Here is a 16,132-nt window from a genome sequence, read left to right on the forward strand (position 1 = left end):
GGATATGATCCCATCGACCGACGATCGGTATGATTAAGTTGTGGAATATAAACCTCTACATTAGACGCATCGATAGGTGGTCAGATCCCCCTACCAATATTCGACGTACATCTGATGTGGCTGCAGATTGAACATTCCAAAAAATAAATATCTACAGTAGCTGGTGGATGCATTGCCATGGTGGCTGATGAGCACGAGAGGAGCCTGGCTCAGTTCGGCACCTCCCTGGAGCCAGTCATCTTCGCCCCAGCCACATACTGCAAGCGCCGCGCTCACCCCTATCAAATCAGTCTGGGCAGCAAGCAAACAGACCTGTTCCTAAGTTAAACTGGCGTAAGTTTCCAAAAAGCAGAAGAGCCGGGCGCATCAAGCGATACCTAAGTATAAGTCGTCAATAGCATAATACCTACATACTTCTTCACTTAACCCGTATTGATGGCGAAACTATCTGCATTGCCTTAATGCCCTGAGCTTGTAAGAGATTCCAAAAAGTTTCTGACGAACCGATAGACCGCTTACCTTACGCCAGCCTATCTTGAGGGAACTCGGGTGGCTTGCATACGACATAACTGCCAGGCAGGTACCTACGTACCTTGTGATCAGCCTTTGGTTTTGCAAACATAGGCACCCTCAATTATACCTTGGACACGTACTGCCTAAGCTGCGGTCACTTGCAATGCGCATATTGCACGTACACGGTGAGTACAATCAAGACAAGAGATGGCGGCGGCGGTTACCGGTCATCGTCAGGCAATCTGTCGCGCCCCCGGGAGATGCAAGAGCCTTTTTACGGTTCTTCTTCTGCCCTTGAACCAGAAACGAACGCGAAGAGTGGCATACCCCCCGCCAGACTCAAGGATTCTCAATTGAGTACCAATGAACGACCCCAATCCGAGACAGGCCCTGAGGGCAGCACCTCATCCACCATTGAACCCTCAGTATTCTCCGAAAAGAGCTTTTCCGGACAAGCTCCAGCCAAATATAGGGCGGCAGTGCTACAGCCCTCCCAAATCGAGACGAGAAAAGACATTACTTCTGAAGAACTCCACGTGGCAAATAACCCCAGCAAACAACAGTGGAGTGAATCCAAGTCATATTCTACTAGCGTTCCCCAAGCACGCGCGATCAAGCTCGACGAGCTAAGGGCTCGTCCTTCTTCGAAACCTATAGATCCACATGGATATCAGCAGATATCCGTGCCTACAGTACAGGCTTTCCAGACACCACGAACCTTGTGGCAGCATCATCGAAATATGATCTCTGATAGGCTTCAAAATGAGCCATCAGCGAGCCATTGCTCAGGTCTCATGGACATGTGTAAGCCTATCCCCTTACAAGGCATATCTTCTGTGACATATTGGTGACATCTCCCTAACATGAAAATCTACCAGAAGTGCGGTCACCGCCTACATATTCACGTGCCAGTGTCACAACCCCAAGCCGCCATAGATTTTGCGGCCCAGGCTGCCGGCCCAAATGCCCATACCGTTACCAGCAGGAGACCAGTCGAACAGGGTGGCGCGTCAGCATCCAGCAGTAGCCAGGCCTCGACCAACACAGAGCTGCCACAAGTTAACTCCACAAATTCGGGACCGCGTTCACCCCACACAAGTTCGTCGGACGAAGAAGTTAACAGCGTTCTGCCCCCGTTCATACCAACTGGAACCAAGCGTTTTCTCCTGCTATGTGTCAACACGGGTAGTCTTGGTGGAGTCCGTCACCGCAGGCTGGCCAACGTAGAGGTCACTAACACTGAATGTGGCGGGGAACTGTTCCAGAGTCTTCGCAACGCCTATTACTCGTTGAGGAAGAGTTCGTGGAACCCATTCCTGGTTCCAAAGACAATGCACTACGTCAAATTCCAGCTTCTGTTTCTCCAAAGGTGAGGTGAAGTCGTCGGGACCTACGAGGTGAACTCAATTCCTCCAGCGAAAGAGGTGTTAATGCAGGCGTACGCCTTCCGCCCTTGTCCTCCCCGAGTTCAAGGTTTACCCATCCCACAGGATATTTTCATGCACTCTTTCCTCAATCTTGGGGACCACCTGGGACCGATGGTCGTCGAGATGTTGCCAAAGAAGCTCTGGGCTGAACTAAGATGGGATGGACAGGCGCATGATCACTTCAACATTCCCACTGAATGGGGGTTCTATATTGTGGAGGGGATATATTGGGGGCTTGTGTGGTGGTGGACTGTTCTCTTGTTGGTTGCAGTGTCGATATTGACAGTTACTTGGTCAGCGCTGATGGGTGATGTTCAAGGGGGGACTGGGCTGGGACGGTATTGCCTGGCTGCGTAGGCAGTGCTTGGTTCCGTGGGCCTGTGGCACTATAATGTGAGAGGAATATATTCACGAGAGCTGTTGGTTGAATTGCAGTAATAACCCTCTGTGCGTAGATGGCAAATGGGGTAAGAGATGGAGCATGGGGGACCTTATGTGAAGAGGATCGTGTGATGTTGGTAGAGTCCGCGGCCCTGAAGCAGGAAGCTGCAGCCACATATACCGAGACAACCGAACCGTTCTTTACTTTTTTCATTATAGGTAGTTACCAGCATGTTGGTGCCTCCCATTAAGCTTGCTCGTCCATCAACCTCCTCATCTTCTTGATGGTTGCAGTGCCCAAATCATGCAACGTGCCACCACCCATGATTTCCAAAGTCGTCACCTCAACGCCAAACGTCAGTTTCCACCAACGACGTAGTTCAACTGCCATCAGAGAATCCACCCCTAGCTGTTGAAGCGTCTGCCCAACATCTACATCCTGATCGTCCGACATCATGATAGCTCGAACTCGTCTTCCAATCTCCAGACCGAAAACATCCGCCGCTCCCGCTTCTTCCAGGACAGTCAGATTGCCACGAGCCCGAAAAGCCAGCTCTTCGGCCGCGGTGAGGGAAGTGCCGATTTTTGATACACCGGCTTCTGCTTCACTAACAATGTTGTGGTGTGACCCCATCAGCGGATCTCGTCGCCAAGGTGCCCGGCATTTCGGATCTGATAACGGCACCTCGGAACGAACAGCCATGACGATGTGACCATCATCGCTGCACCGGAGCTCATCGCCACCGCTCTGTGGTCTTTGATGTTGTACTGAGAACTCCACGAAATCAAGAAATTCCCTCTCTGTCAAGAGATGAAAGCCAGATCCTTGGACCTTTCTCATCGCTGCCGGATTCTCCTCAATGAAGCCGGCCCCAGAGATCGGACCAACCAGTAGCACCGATGATGGCAGACCGAGCCCTCGCCGATAGTGAGAGAAGGACTCGAGAAACGTGCAGGCCGCTGCATAGTTGCTTTCTCCCGGTTGATGGGCAATGGTCAAAGCTGAGCTTGTCATCAAGAAAAAGTCGAGTGGCATGTCAGAGAGAGCATGGTGCAGGTTCCATGCGCCATCAACTTTTGGAGCCACGGCTGCTTGCCAGTCTTCATGGCTCAAAGTGATTCCTGGAGCTTCTCGTTGAACCATTGCCAGATGCATCACACCCCGGACGGGGGTAGGCGCCTGAGCAATAGCACGCTTGACATCCTGCATGTTGTCAACGCATCCTGCCACGGGGATGCCAAGGCACCCGAGGCTTCTCAGTTCCACGATGAAGTCCTTGTCTTGTTGACTGATGCCTGCGCTTCGGGTTAAGAAAATGATGCACCCAGCACCTCGCTCCGCCATCCAGGTTGCTATCGACTTTCCCAATCCACCGAGACCACCTGACAGCAAATACGTAGCATTGGGGTCGAATTGGCAGACTCTTCTCTCCAGCGGTGCGGCCATAATTGTGTCGAGATTGTCCGGCAGTTTGACGACGCCCTTGCCAATGTGATCAGCGTCTTGAAGCCAACAGTATGCTGTTTTCACCTCGTCTGCATCAAAGATCTGGATTCGATCATGTATCCTCAGTTTCCCTTCAGACATCCATTGGAAAACCTGATTGAGTGACCTAATGATTGTTAGAAGATATTGGATCTCGGCCTATTTGGAGTTGGTTGACTCACCTCTGCATAATTGCCGGTCTTTTCAGCGCCAACGCTGCTGTGTCAACGCAAACAAACGATCTGTTCTGCAAAAACGGCTCCATGTCAAGTGTACCGCGTCCTAAGATGTCCGACTTGCCCAGCTCAATCATTTTTCCCATTTCGGCGACGCATTTCCATGACGCATGAAGGAGAGGGCCAGAAAGAGAGTTTAGTACGACGTCTACGCCCTGGCCTTTGGTCATTCGCATGATTCCCTCAACAAAGCTATCATCACGGGAGTTGAAGATCTGATCTCGAGCAAGTCCAAACTTCTCCATCGCATAGTTGACCTTTTTTTGTGAGCCGACGGTAACGAACACTTCGGCACCGATCATTTGGCAGACCTGGATGGCAGCAAGCCCTACGCCGCCACATCCGGAGTGGATGAGTATAGTCTATAAAGCGTCAGGAATGTTGAGCGACTCGCTTGAGTCTAACGGGACAACTTACCTGACCGGCTGATAAGTGGGCCACTTCAATGAGGGCATAGAAAACTGTACTATAGACTACAGGAATAGCAGCCGCTTGTTCAAACTGCATGTCGTCGGGGATTTTCACACAGTTTAGGCCATGGAGGACAGCGTGTGTTGAGAAGCAACCGTTTCCGTTGAAGCCTGCCACTCGATCACCAACGACAAGGTGCTTGACGTTCGCTCCAACCTGAGAGATAATACCTGACACTTCGACGCCAATCGGAATCTCGTCGGATCCAAAGTCGATCAACCCTAGGGCACCCACGACATCCTGATGATTGTTAGCTAAAGGATTTATGACAGACTAGCACAAACGACTTACCTTGAAATTCAGCCCAACAGCTTTGGTTTCAAGCGCCACCTCATCAGGGCCAAGACCGTCCCTGTCGACAAGATATGTCTTCCAACGAAGCGAAGACAGCGCCCCCACCTGGCCCAACTCAAGCCGCTTAGCGATGGCATCCGTATTTGAAGCAGACGAATGGCTTTCAGTAGTTGTGTCTGTAAGGATAGAAATCGACTCCAAGCGAGGTACTTGCACCAGTCCCCCTCGAACAACAAACACGCGGTCTTCTTCAACACGACGCCCGTCGTCCCGCTCCACAATCTTCTTCAAGACATCTATCACAAGCCGCGCGAAATCTGGCTCGTCGTCTGCAATTTCAAGTGTGAAAAACGGGAGTGAGTTTTCATTGCGAAAGACGCCCAATGCTCCAGGGGTCTGGCCTGCGCGTGGATTCTCACATCCAGGGGAGGACGTCAGGGGCATCAGCCAGAGAAGCTCTTCGGACTTGTACCCCTCGCAGAGGCGTTGGAATGCTTGAAATCGGGTTGGGGAGATATCCTCGAAAAAGGGCGACTCGTGGTCCAGTGTTGAGATGACAAGCATGTTTGGGGGCAGCTCCTCTCCTAGCTTCACTTTAAGGACCTCGTAGCGGTCAGACTCAAGGCCGTATATGAGCTTCTTGGTTACCGGGGAATCGGGATCGTCGTGAAGGAGAGCAATCTTTCCAGCAGCGATCTCAGCAAGCTGATGTACTGGGGGTGCTTGAGCAAGCAGTGTGGTGCACATGTGGAAAGGTTCAGCCGCGTCAAGCACCGTGGTAGTAACCCCTGAAAAGCCCGCCGCCTGCAGCTCAGTGTCCCAACGTGCAACAGACACATGCGGTGCCCACTTGCGGTCGTCAGCTGCCCCCAGCCACCAGCCGGGAAAATAGCCAAAGACCAATCCTGGGACAAAGGTGTGACCACAGATTTCTGTCAATAGGAGCTGACCTCCTGGTCGTAGGAGAGTCTTAAGTCCAGAGAGGGACTCATGCAGCGAGGGCAACGCATGGATGACATTGACGGCCACGATGAGATCATAGCTTTGAGGCTCAAAGCCCTGCTCTAGAGGATTGCTAGATGCGTCAAGTACCTTGTACTCCATGTTCGGTTGATCCTTGAACCTGGCTTGAGCTTCAGGAAAGAAGCCTGCGGATACGTCGGTAAAGGTGTACTGAGCATAAGGGGGCTTTTGACCTGGGAGCACGATTCCTTCGAGGATTGCTGAGGTGGTTCCACCAGTGCCGGCGCCGATTTCTAAGATGCGGAGTCCGGGTTTGCTCACACAGAGAGACTTGACGAAAGGGGAAACGTCAAAGGTCATGCCTCGGTAGAGTTCTCTGAGTAGACCGTCGTGAATGAGAAGCTCAATGGCTGTGATGTCTTCCTTCAAGAGCCACTCGCTGTTCATGTAGACCCTTTGCATTGCTTTCCAAATACCGTCTTCTGGGGAGCGGTCCTGAAGTGTGCTCAATCGACTCTTGATGGCGGTATTCCGGTCATATATCTCTAGGCCGAGGAAATTGAACACAGCTTCGCTGCCGAGGACTGGGTACCCGCCTTCAAGTGCCCCGAGGCGACATCGCTGAAGCCACAGTTTATACATCTTCAGATGTCCAGCCTCTGGTTCCATGGCGCGGGATGCCTCTTCCATGTCGAGTAACATCAACAGCGCGAGCTCCTCAACCAGAAGTCTGTTCTTAGGCATGGTGGCTGGGGTATTTGGCGGAATAATGAGAGCCTCCTTTTTGGCAAAGTCCACATGCGAATGCCATGTTATGCGACAAGCTGCGTGTCTGTCGACATCAACCTTCTCGTCGTCGTCCAGACGCGAGACCTTGAAGCCCCGAAGTCGAAGGGCAAGACTACTATCAGGACCTCGAGCGTTTACCTCGGTGCGTTTTAGGTCGATGGAAGCTTTCGCTTCGACAGCCAACGGTGTTGTGTCGCTTCGATGTGCTTGAGCCTACGGAACGTTGGTCCGAACTCGATACCGATTCTCCCAAAGCTGGAGTACATCTTTTGGGAGGATACCTTTCTTGGGAGGCTAGTTGGAGCATTCTCGGCCTTCACTGAGCGCTTGGCCGCCGGCTTTACCAGGCCTTCACAGTGCTTAATCCAGCCAGATCCCGTAAAGGAAGATATGCTAAAGTGATAAAACCCCGAGTCTGCTTTTTCCGTCAGCCTCTGTGGCCGAAGAGAAGTCACAATCTCAGCGGCTTTCCCCCGATGAAGCAGCAAGGCAGTGTGCACGACAATGTTCCGCAGGCTGTATCCAGTCTCAACTTTCGTCAGCTGTCGGATTGCTTCACCCGCCATGGCGACATAGCCGGCAAAGGGGAAGATAATGTCACCCTTGACCTTGTGGTCAGCAAGCCACTCTTCGTCTTCTACGTCGAGAAGATTACGCCAGGAGGGTTCGAGGCCAGAGCTCTCTTCAATGCGGCGGCCGAGAAGGGCATGCCGGCTGAACTCTGCTTGCCTCCAATCTTTACTGATCCGGCTTTCGCTCCAGTAACGAGTGGAGTGGTTCCAGGAGTATGGTGCCAGATCGTGGAGGACTTTGCCAGAGAGAAATGAGGCGAAGTCGATGGTCAGTCCATGCTGCCAAAGGGAGCCCAAGGCTGTGAGGAGGGTCTTGTTGGAGTTTTCTTTGCGAATGGCCGTAGGGATGTATTCGAACGCAACGTTTTTATGGGTGACAATCTGCCGCAGTGGCCCCTTCAGTTGAGAGTGTGGTCCAACCTCCAAGAAAACGGAGTTCGGAAGGCTCTCCATCACAGATCTTGCCGCAGAAAGGAACTTGACTTTGGAGGTGAGATTTGTTGCCCAGTACGAGAGGTCAATGGGGTCCTCATGAAGACCTCCCGAAACAGTTGAGTACCAGGGAATAGTTGGTTTCCGTTGTTGGTTGGCATTTGGAAGCTCTCGTCTAAGAAGCTCCAGATATCGAGTAGCGGGTTCATTCATGTGAGACGAGTGATAGGCCGTATTGACTGCTAGCTTCTTGCAAAAAGCTTCAGGAAATGCGTTCCTGACAGCCGACATGGTCTGCTCAACAGCAGGTATATCGCCGGATATTGTTGTTGAGTTTGGACTGTTTTCTGCTGCAATTGTTGCACCATCAGCCAGGAATAGGGTCACATCTTCTGATCCCAAGCCCACGGCGGCCATAGCACCAGGCCGGACGCTCTCCTTCATGATAAAGCCCCTGTAGTATGCGATGATGATAGCCTCTGACAAACTTAGCACTCCTGCTGCATAAGCACCGGCTATTTCTCCGCTGGAGTGACCGATCACAGCATCCGGGTGAATGCCCTTCCCTGCGAGAGACCGAACGAGGGCGAGTTGCAGCGCTGTACAGAGTGGCTGAGAGAATTCAGCTTCGTAGATCTGGGATTCCTCTGGCCGCTTCGAGAGCTCATCTACACGACAGGGAGTCAGTTGTCCTTCTCCATCTTAGCGGTATGGGTCAGCTGGGACAGTGATCTTACCTTCCAGGGACCATGCCGGAGGGTTCTCCGAGGATTGCAACACGTCGTTCATGACCGAGATGTCGTTCCTAAACTCTGGATCTTCTCTAAGTAGCTCTAGTCCCATCTGCGGCCACTGAGCACCCTGTCCGGAGAAAACCATGACAACCTTGGGTGGCTGGGCGTCTGCTTTACGGGCTGGTACTGGCTCTTCAGGTCCATCCTTTCCAGCAATAACGAAGCTGCGATGATTCAAATGCTCCCGATGTAAGGCTAGAGTGTAGCTGAGATGTTTGAGGTTGTCTTGGTGCTGGTGGTTGTAGTTGGTGATGTTATCGGTGTTTTGCTTCAGCGAAGAAGGGCAGTTGGCGGAGACTAGGAGAAGCGAGGGGGAACTGGTGTCTTGAGCGTTTTCATCGATCAGGCTTGCCACCAGACTTGGGCAGAATTCTTTGACTGTCTCGACAATCACCTGTTCATGGAAGATCAGAATCTCGATCAAGAGGGCTTGCCACGGAAGTTATAGCACTTACGTGAGCGTTGGCCCCTCCGATTCCAAACGAGTTGATGCTGATTCGTTCTGATCGGTCGACTGGCCACTGAGTTGGCTTCATCGGCACTTCCAACCGACCTTGCTCGAAAGGAACTATGCTTCGTCAGTCTCGTCACCAGAGAGAAGCTATTGACCGAGAATCTTACTGTTCGGAGCGGGGTTATGGAACTTGATCTGGGGCGGGATGACTTTCTTTTCCAGCGTCAACACCGCTTTGATCAAGCTCGTCAAGCCAGACGCCCCTCCGGAATGCCCGACGTTTGCTTTGACCTAGGCAGTGTCAGAACAAAAGGCGTTGTTGTTCTCAGGACGCACACTCACCGAGCCCATTAGAATCCCTGCGCCGCCAAAGACGTCGGCAACCGCGATGGCTTCTTTGCGGTCACCTTCCTTGGTTCCAGTTCCATGACACTGCAAGAAAACCGATCAGCATCGTCACATGCGAGTCTGAAAGGGTTCGCTTACCTCAATGTATCCCGTGTCTTTGACATCCAACCCCGTAGACTCATACACAGACCGGATCAAAGCAGCTTGCGTGGCACTATCCGGAGAGATGAGACCATCGCGGCTATGACCGTTGGCGTTGGTCCCAGACCCCCGGATCACAGCTCTAACAGGGTTCCCATCCCGAACCGCATCATCAAGTCTCTTGAGAAACACAGCATTAACGCCCTCAGCTCGTCCATACCCATCCGCCGCGGCATCAAACGGCTTGCAAGATCCTTCAGGCGAGAAGATACCCTCCGAAGTCAAGATCTCGTACCCCTTCGGCGTCAAGATCAAGCTTGACCCACCAACAACAGCAGCATCCGCATCGCCAGCCTGCAACGCACGACATGCCTCGTGCAAAGCAACCAACGAAGCGGAACACCCCGTCTTGATAACCATGCTTGGCCCACTCAAGCCAAATTCGTAGGACACCCGGTTGGCGAGCAAAAGATCCATATGACCGACATTGTGTCCGCTCCCGCCCTGTAAGCTGTCCTTGGCTTGCATCAACAGCCAGTCCTCCCCGAAGGTCCCAATGTAGCACCCAATTCGCTTGCCTCGGTATTGGGTCTCCCCCGCGTTCTCGAGACATTCTCTCGTCACTTCGAGGAGCTGGCGAATCTGGGGGTCCATTCGTTCTAGCTCGGCCTTGCGGCAGCTGAAGAAAGAGGTGTCAAAAGCGGCGATGTCTTGATCGAGGAAGTAGCCGTGTTGTGGGACGAGGCCGACGGAGCTGTGTTCTTTGCTGAAGCCGAGGGCGTTGAAGCGGCTTTTGGGGGTAGGGGTGCGCATGTCGCGGCCGTTGTAGAGGGCGTCCCAGAAGGAGGTGGCGTCGTTGATTCCGCCTGGGAGGCGGAGGGCGAGGCCGCAGATTGCGATGGGGGCCTGGCAGGTAAGAGGGTCACTGTTGGAGGAAGGGGGAGTGGTGGGTCCAGTTTCTAGGGAGGTTGTGGTGGATGTGTTCCCGCCTTCTGAGGATCTCAACAGCAGGTTCCCATTTTCAGACCTTGTGTCTGGATGGGTATTAGTGACGGCGTCGGTCATGATGAAGTCTGTACAGCGTTGGTCAAGAAGCAGTTGGGAAAGGCCTGGCGTCCACAGCTGAAAGAGGAAGACCTTGGAATCCCCGGTATATGTGTCTTGACGAGGGTGTCCCTGCTTTTTCATCCATGGCCACTGAAGCCGCGCATCGTGCCCTCGCATCTGCCGGCGTCCGTCCCTGTGGCTGAAGAGCTGGCACAAGTTCTAAGCTTGTGAAATGTCAAAAGCTCATGATCTAATGGTAACTTCTTCTGCAGTCAGCAGGTTATGTGCTTGCCTATCACATCGATGACGGCCGTTGATTGGACTGCATGACATCCCTAGCCTTTTATCTTGACATTATGGAATGCAATCAGATGTTCTAAAATGTTGTTGGGTCGCCAAGGTGAGGAGTAACACGGGTTTAATGACATTCTGCATGATGACCGCAGGTTTTGGCTCCGGATTTAGGAGATCTAGTCCAAAAAGGAACAATTAGCTTCTGTATTATCTTGATGCTGAGGTTTCACAACAGAGATGTAGAGAACCTGTGTTCCTGTCGGCTCGTGTTACCTGTGATTTGTAATACCTTGCGTCCCACTAAGTACTGTGGCACCCAGGTAAGACCAGTAGCGCCCGTAGCAGCATGTTATGCGAACAGCTTTTCTCTTTCTCATTTGCCATCCTGATTCATTTCTCTCCAATAGTATCAGCAACTTCGACCTGGCTTGATATTGATAACGGAGCTGCTTTTCAACATCTTGACTCTGGAGCAGAAGTTTGGCAAGGCGTACATGTACATTCCGGAAATGGGGCCCTTGGTGTTACGGTGGGTACGAATGGTGCAGGGTTGGTGTCGATCGAACCGAGAGAAGGGATGTCATGACCTTGCCAAGAGAGACGGTAGAGAAATGATTGAAGTCAGTGAATGCTGATGAGAAGAGAATGAAGAATTATTTTATCTCAGGGTTTTGTGTTGATGACTGCCTAGTGGGTGGAGGATCAAGAGAGGTCGGTTGGATTTGTTGAGTTATCAAAGAAAAGAAATATCACGATCTTGACGGGCCGAGGCTTGAGATGGTCGGATATCGGGGCTGAGACTTAACAGTAATGGGAATGATGGCGTAATATTAATAATTCGATACAGCTGACAGGAGTCTTACCTGTGTGTGCCTGGTAAATCGCTCATCTCATGATTTGAGCTAACAGACCAACACTTTGATGGGTCACTATGGTGATTGTGATCAGTGGGTGTTTCCATTGTCTTGTATTCCACAGGCTGCGTCTGTTTGATGCAATCCATGCTGTTTGGCCTCCATATTTGCTTCTCCGAGCTTGTGTTTTGAGCACAGTAATGATTTATTCTTTCATTGATATCTCTGACTGTGGCTCATGTTCTGGCATCTCTCATCCTGTCCATCGCTATTGGTACTTACGCCCGTAGGTACCTAGTAAACCTCCCTGGTTGGACGTAACCACGGCGGCAAATCGTGGTGATTTAACCTGTGTGAGGAATGCGGCCATGGAATCCTCTCATACGCTCCTGCAACATCTGGATGTGCCCCTCGTTGCACTGCTCTTGGCTCTGAACAGCGGAAATCTGGCGCTCAGACTCCTGAAGAGCTTTCACAAGCTCTGAGACTTGGTGTTGTAGCATCCGGCTTTTCATGGATTCATCGCTCCACAATCGTAGCACCATTGCAACTGCCTCGTCATCCGGGTCGCTCACGGAGAGGTTTAGGAAGAATGTCTTGGACATTTGAGTCGTATCTGGCGAGGTCGGGGGACCATAGCTATGGATCGTGTTGGTTGAGGCGGACGTGTGGCTCTCTTTCTGATCGATCCTAGTCTGGATGTCCAAGGGAGCTTTGGGATTAGTCGCCAACAGGCTCTCGGTCAGAGTTGGCATGCTGACAGTGTGCGAAGCGCGAGTGTCGAGACGTTCATGATAGTCTGAGGTGCTCCCTTTGGGATCTTGATGGCTCTGACATTTGGGAACCCCAGCCATATCCTCTCTTTTCCCCTCCTCGGTCCCTGTGCTGAGCGAGTCGATGCTGGTTTCCATCGACTTGATTGAGCTTTCACGATGGGCAATCAACTTTTCCATCCCGTTGATCCTGACTTGAAGTAATTCAAAGTCTCGTTTTACCTCCAGAACACTGAGTTTATCGTCGTTCATTTGGGTTCTTAGCTCTTGGATCCCCTGTTCTGCCAATAAAGCGAGCTGATCCATGGTGAAGATAGGGCAGTGGACCAACAAGATGGGTAAGATACTGGGAGCTCAGCGACTTCCCTGTTGGAAGGGTTCTTATCATAGACGGTGAGGCCTTGGTGACAGAACAAGTCGAATGGTGTTACAACGACGGGATGTGGAGATATTACTGACTGGTTTGGTTAACAAAGGAGAACTGATGGCAGATAGGAGGGGGATGGAACTAACCACCTTTTATATTCTACATATATCAGCATAGGGATGCTCAAGCCGGAAAGATCGACCGGAAAGCTGGTCGAGGTCTTGTTGTGGTTGACGAGACCCGATGGAGGGGCTGGAAAGGTGGTGGGCAAGTAGGTGGTGGGGTGAAATGTCGATGGTCAACAGGGTTAAGTAGAGGTTGACAGGTTAAAAGGTAGGTTGACTGGGCGAAGGTCGATAGGGTGAAATGTCGACAGGGTGAAAGATTGAGAGGGCGTGCAGTGGTGCTGCGCCCACCATAGGCAGTAGGTAGATGCTCCCATCTGTATCGATGCACGTCTGCTCTCAGTGATTGCTGACACCCGGCAACCTCCCAGTGCCAGCCCTCCTGTCGATGACTGTTTGCACTCATAGGATTAAATTTCTGCCACTGTCTCAATCTCTTCTTGCTGCTCCAACGTCTTCCAGTGCCCCTTTCCGTCGGCCAAGCAGCCTCTTTCTCTCCTCACACTGCTTGCATCTCTCCCCTCACTCTTCATCATCCTCGGCATGACATCGCAGACTATCATCATCCTCAACGCATACTTACCATTCTAGCTTATCAGCGTCGCTGTCATAACCTTTCCATTCGGTTTCGTACCCTTTCAACGGCAGCATCAATATACTTCAATCAGTCAGCAAGCTAGCTTGCCATAATGTCTAGATTTCACGTCAGCAAAGAAGTCACCTTGTTGGCCGATCCCTCTAATCACCGCACTGGCTTGGCCCCAGCTTGCTTCGACACCAAGATCTTCGACTTTGGCTGGTGGCCTTCGGTCCGCCACCCCGATCCATCCCGCATGAGACAGCGAATGCAGAGTCAAGCATTCGTCACCGATACTTCACCTTCACGCGAATACCAAGTTGACTTCTGCCGCAGCCGGCCGACCTACTTCGCCGAGGCCGCTGATCAGTCATTTGTCCAGTGGAAGGCTGAGAAGAAGCTGAACGATGGCAAAGTGAGGCACCTCGAGGATGAGCTTGCGGCATCAAGAAATCGATGGAGTCGTATGATATCACCATCATTTCCTTGCGCGAGAAAGATCAGAAGAACCAGGGATACATCGAATCTCTTCAGAACCAGCTCAAGGAGGCGTCTCTACGACATGGCTCAACTGCCCATGGACTCGCGCCACTTACACCCCCTGCGGCACCCGAGGCGCTCTATCCACGCAAGCACAGTGGCGACACCCCATCTCAATCCCAATACTCAATGGACGACTCTCAACGAGTATCCCCAGTCTCCTCTCCCATCTCAACCTCTCCTTCCTCAGTCTCGTCTCTCTTCACTTTCCCAGCCAGGAAGCGAGTCAACAGGAACTCAGGCAAATCTACTCAAGAGCCAGAAGCGACTATTAACTCTTTCAAGTCAGATCTTTCTTCCCTCCCAACACAAAAGAGTACACATCCGACGCCTTCGCCAGCCCCAACCCTGTTTGCGCTTCCGGACTACGTCACTGCACGTTCCCGACGGCGTGTTCAAGTTGGATGATTGTGTACGCCTTTGGATGTGGCATAGCGGGAATTTTAAGACCGAGGTCAAAGTCAGAGAGGACAGGGGAGGTTACTGTTTGGTTGCTGTTAGCATCCGAGATCGAGGAAAGAAGGATGTTGTCGGGCTTGGTGTCGAGGTTTGCCGTGGAGGTCTTTCGTGCCTTGGGCTACTTCCCGCTTGATCTTTCAGCTTTTCGATGACAGGAAACTCGGGAAGTTCTCTGATGAGATTCAACAGCGATGCATCAATGTGTTGGGTTCCTCATGTTGGTCGACCGGATGGCGGAGGTAGGGGGGTCCATTGGGGAATTCGGCCGCGAGGTCAAGGGCTTGTTGGTAGTATCTTGTAATGACCTGCCTAAGACATACAAAAGCCTCATTGCTGGACTTAGCTTTGTACCTACCTCGGGGTGTAAACACGGCCGGATTGGGCTGTCACTGAACCGGGCAGCGGTGGTGGAGGATTGTCTGATGCTGTTGGCCTGATGACAGTATCCGATTCTCGCAAAGAGCACATGTCGGATGCAACGGGGGAGTAGCATGGCGGCATGCATCAGATTAGTGTATCGCGGCATACCGGTGTCGCATCGTTGCTAGGACGTCAGCGTGTCGTAACAGCTCATGTCCCCATGTTTTGATGCATGCAGTTGGGAGTTAGTGTTCCCTCTGATTGGTACCACATCTCATTGGTTCGTTTCGAAGTTGTTCGCGATGATGTTACACAGTAATTATGCACTTTGTGCACTTTGTGCGACTGTCTCGACTACAAATTGGTAGGCATATCAAATCCATGCAAATCTGGCAAATAAAGGTGTATTACGACATGATTGGCGAAATGTTCCACGTTGGCTTCCGAGACTTTTCCGACTGATTATCCTCGTTTCACGTAGATATTCTCCAATAACATCAAGACCGGTGAACACCGACTCCAATGCCGGTAGACGTTGCAAATGCCGGCGAAAAGTGGGGCAATTGCCGTCACTGTCCGTTCCGATCGGCATCTGTGAGGTCACAGGTGGCTCCCTGTCAAATGTCAACTTTGCTTCGGAGCGCCTGTCACATTCTCTTGAAGCCTAAATTGGTGACCATTGTTCCATTCCATCCGCTATTTTTTGTCACAATGGCTGCCAAGTTTGCTTGGAAACAACACGTCCAGGTCCCTCGGGAACCTGACAGTGAGCGTGTACAGTATACGACACGGAGCAGTGCAGCGGCTGTAACCATCGCGAAGGGCAGCATTTAATGGGCTGTAACGGGCAGGCGGGCTGTCATTGATCCCGTTCATCTGCCTTCGCCAAACACTGGTGACTGAGTCGTGTGGTAAGGGTTAGGTAAATAAACGTAATAAGCTAAGCAGTCTGCAAGGCAAAATACCTTAGCTCACAGCGGTCACCGGTCCAATGGAAACGGTGCCTTTCTCACAGTCCTCGTCTCCATCTCCGTCTTCCCTTAAACTGACCTTACCTCGGGAAGAATCCAATTGGGATGAATCGAATTGGGATCACTTTGCGCAGCCATCAACTTCTACAAAAATGTTGGCGGAATTGGGCCCTCCGGACAACACGCGCAAACATCGCCCGCGAGACTCAGCCACGACCGAGTGACAAAGAGTCGTTCATCAGCAGAACAAAAACTTTTTTGTCGCAAAGACGTGGCAAGCAGCCACAAGCGTTCGGTTTTCTGAGGCGACAAGTGCGATTCATGACGGCAAGTAAAACATCCAGAGCTCAGCATGGCAGGGGCACCAGATCTCTGGCCATCGGCATGTTCCGAAGAGGTCAAGTCGATGACGATCCATCTGCAGAGCGGAGATGCATGCTTGTTTCAACGACTTCGATTGGCTG

The 16,132-nt window shown here is 51.8% G+C and overlaps 4 protein-coding genes across 4 annotated transcripts; 2 read left to right on the forward strand and 2 right to left on the reverse strand.

Moving 5' to 3' along the window:
- The first annotated feature begins 567 nt into the window (after positions 1-567).
- On the forward strand, positions 568-2,585 carry QC764_507741 (uncharacterized protein). The gene is made up of 3 exons (XM_062948027.1): positions 568-580; positions 604-1,317; positions 1,392-2,585. Exons 2-3 carry the CDS (start codon positions 1,276-1,278, stop codon positions 1,884-1,886), a joined length of 537 nt encoding a protein of 178 aa, XP_062799421.1. The 5' UTR covers positions 568-580; positions 604-1,275; the 3' UTR covers positions 1,887-2,585.
- On the reverse strand, positions 2,569-10,366 carry QC764_507750 (Type I Iterative PKS; the record flags this gene model as incomplete). Its single annotated transcript, XM_062948028.1, is given in 10 exon segments — positions 2,569-3,934; positions 3,990-4,405; positions 4,461-4,754; positions 4,806-6,766; positions 6,778-8,232; positions 8,302-8,752; positions 8,814-8,926; positions 8,980-9,103; positions 9,155-9,244; positions 9,299-10,366. 10 exon segments carry the CDS (start codon positions 10,364-10,366, stop codon positions 2,569-2,571), a joined length of 7,338 nt encoding a protein of 2,445 aa, XP_062799422.1.
- A 1,474-nt stretch (positions 10,367-11,840) lies between these two features.
- On the reverse strand, positions 11,841-12,575 carry QC764_507753 (uncharacterized protein; the record flags this gene model as incomplete). The annotated part of the gene is made up of 1 exon (XM_062948029.1): positions 11,841-12,575. The coding sequence occupies one exon, from the start codon at positions 12,573-12,575 to the stop codon at positions 11,841-11,843; it is 735 nt and encodes a 244-aa protein (XP_062799423.1).
- An 875-nt stretch (positions 12,576-13,450) lies between these two features.
- Positions 13,451-14,470, forward strand: QC764_507755 (uncharacterized protein; the record flags this gene model as incomplete). The annotated part of the gene is made up of 1 exon (XM_062948030.1): positions 13,451-14,470. One exon carries the CDS (start codon positions 13,451-13,453, stop codon positions 14,468-14,470), a length of 1,020 nt encoding a protein of 339 aa, XP_062799424.1.
- Between the last annotated feature and the right edge of the window lie 1,662 nt (positions 14,471-16,132).

The sequence above is a fragment of the Podospora pseudoanserina genome, chromosome 5 (genome assembly GCF_035222485.1).
Source record: "Podospora pseudoanserina strain CBS 124.78 chromosome 5, whole genome shotgun sequence".
Classification (NCBI taxonomy): Eukaryota; Fungi; Ascomycota; class Sordariomycetes; order Sordariales; family Podosporaceae; genus Podospora; species Podospora pseudoanserina.

Bases quoted from the DNA above. Each gene is read 5' to 3' on its own strand.
- QC764_507741 (XM_062948027.1), top strand. From the start codon at position 1,276: ATGAGCCATCAGCGAGCCATTGCTCAGGTCTCATGGACATGT. The intron at 1,318-1,391 runs GTAAGCCTATCC...AAAATCTACCAG, and splicing joins CTCAGGTCTCATGGACATGT to AAGTGCGGTCACCGCCTACA.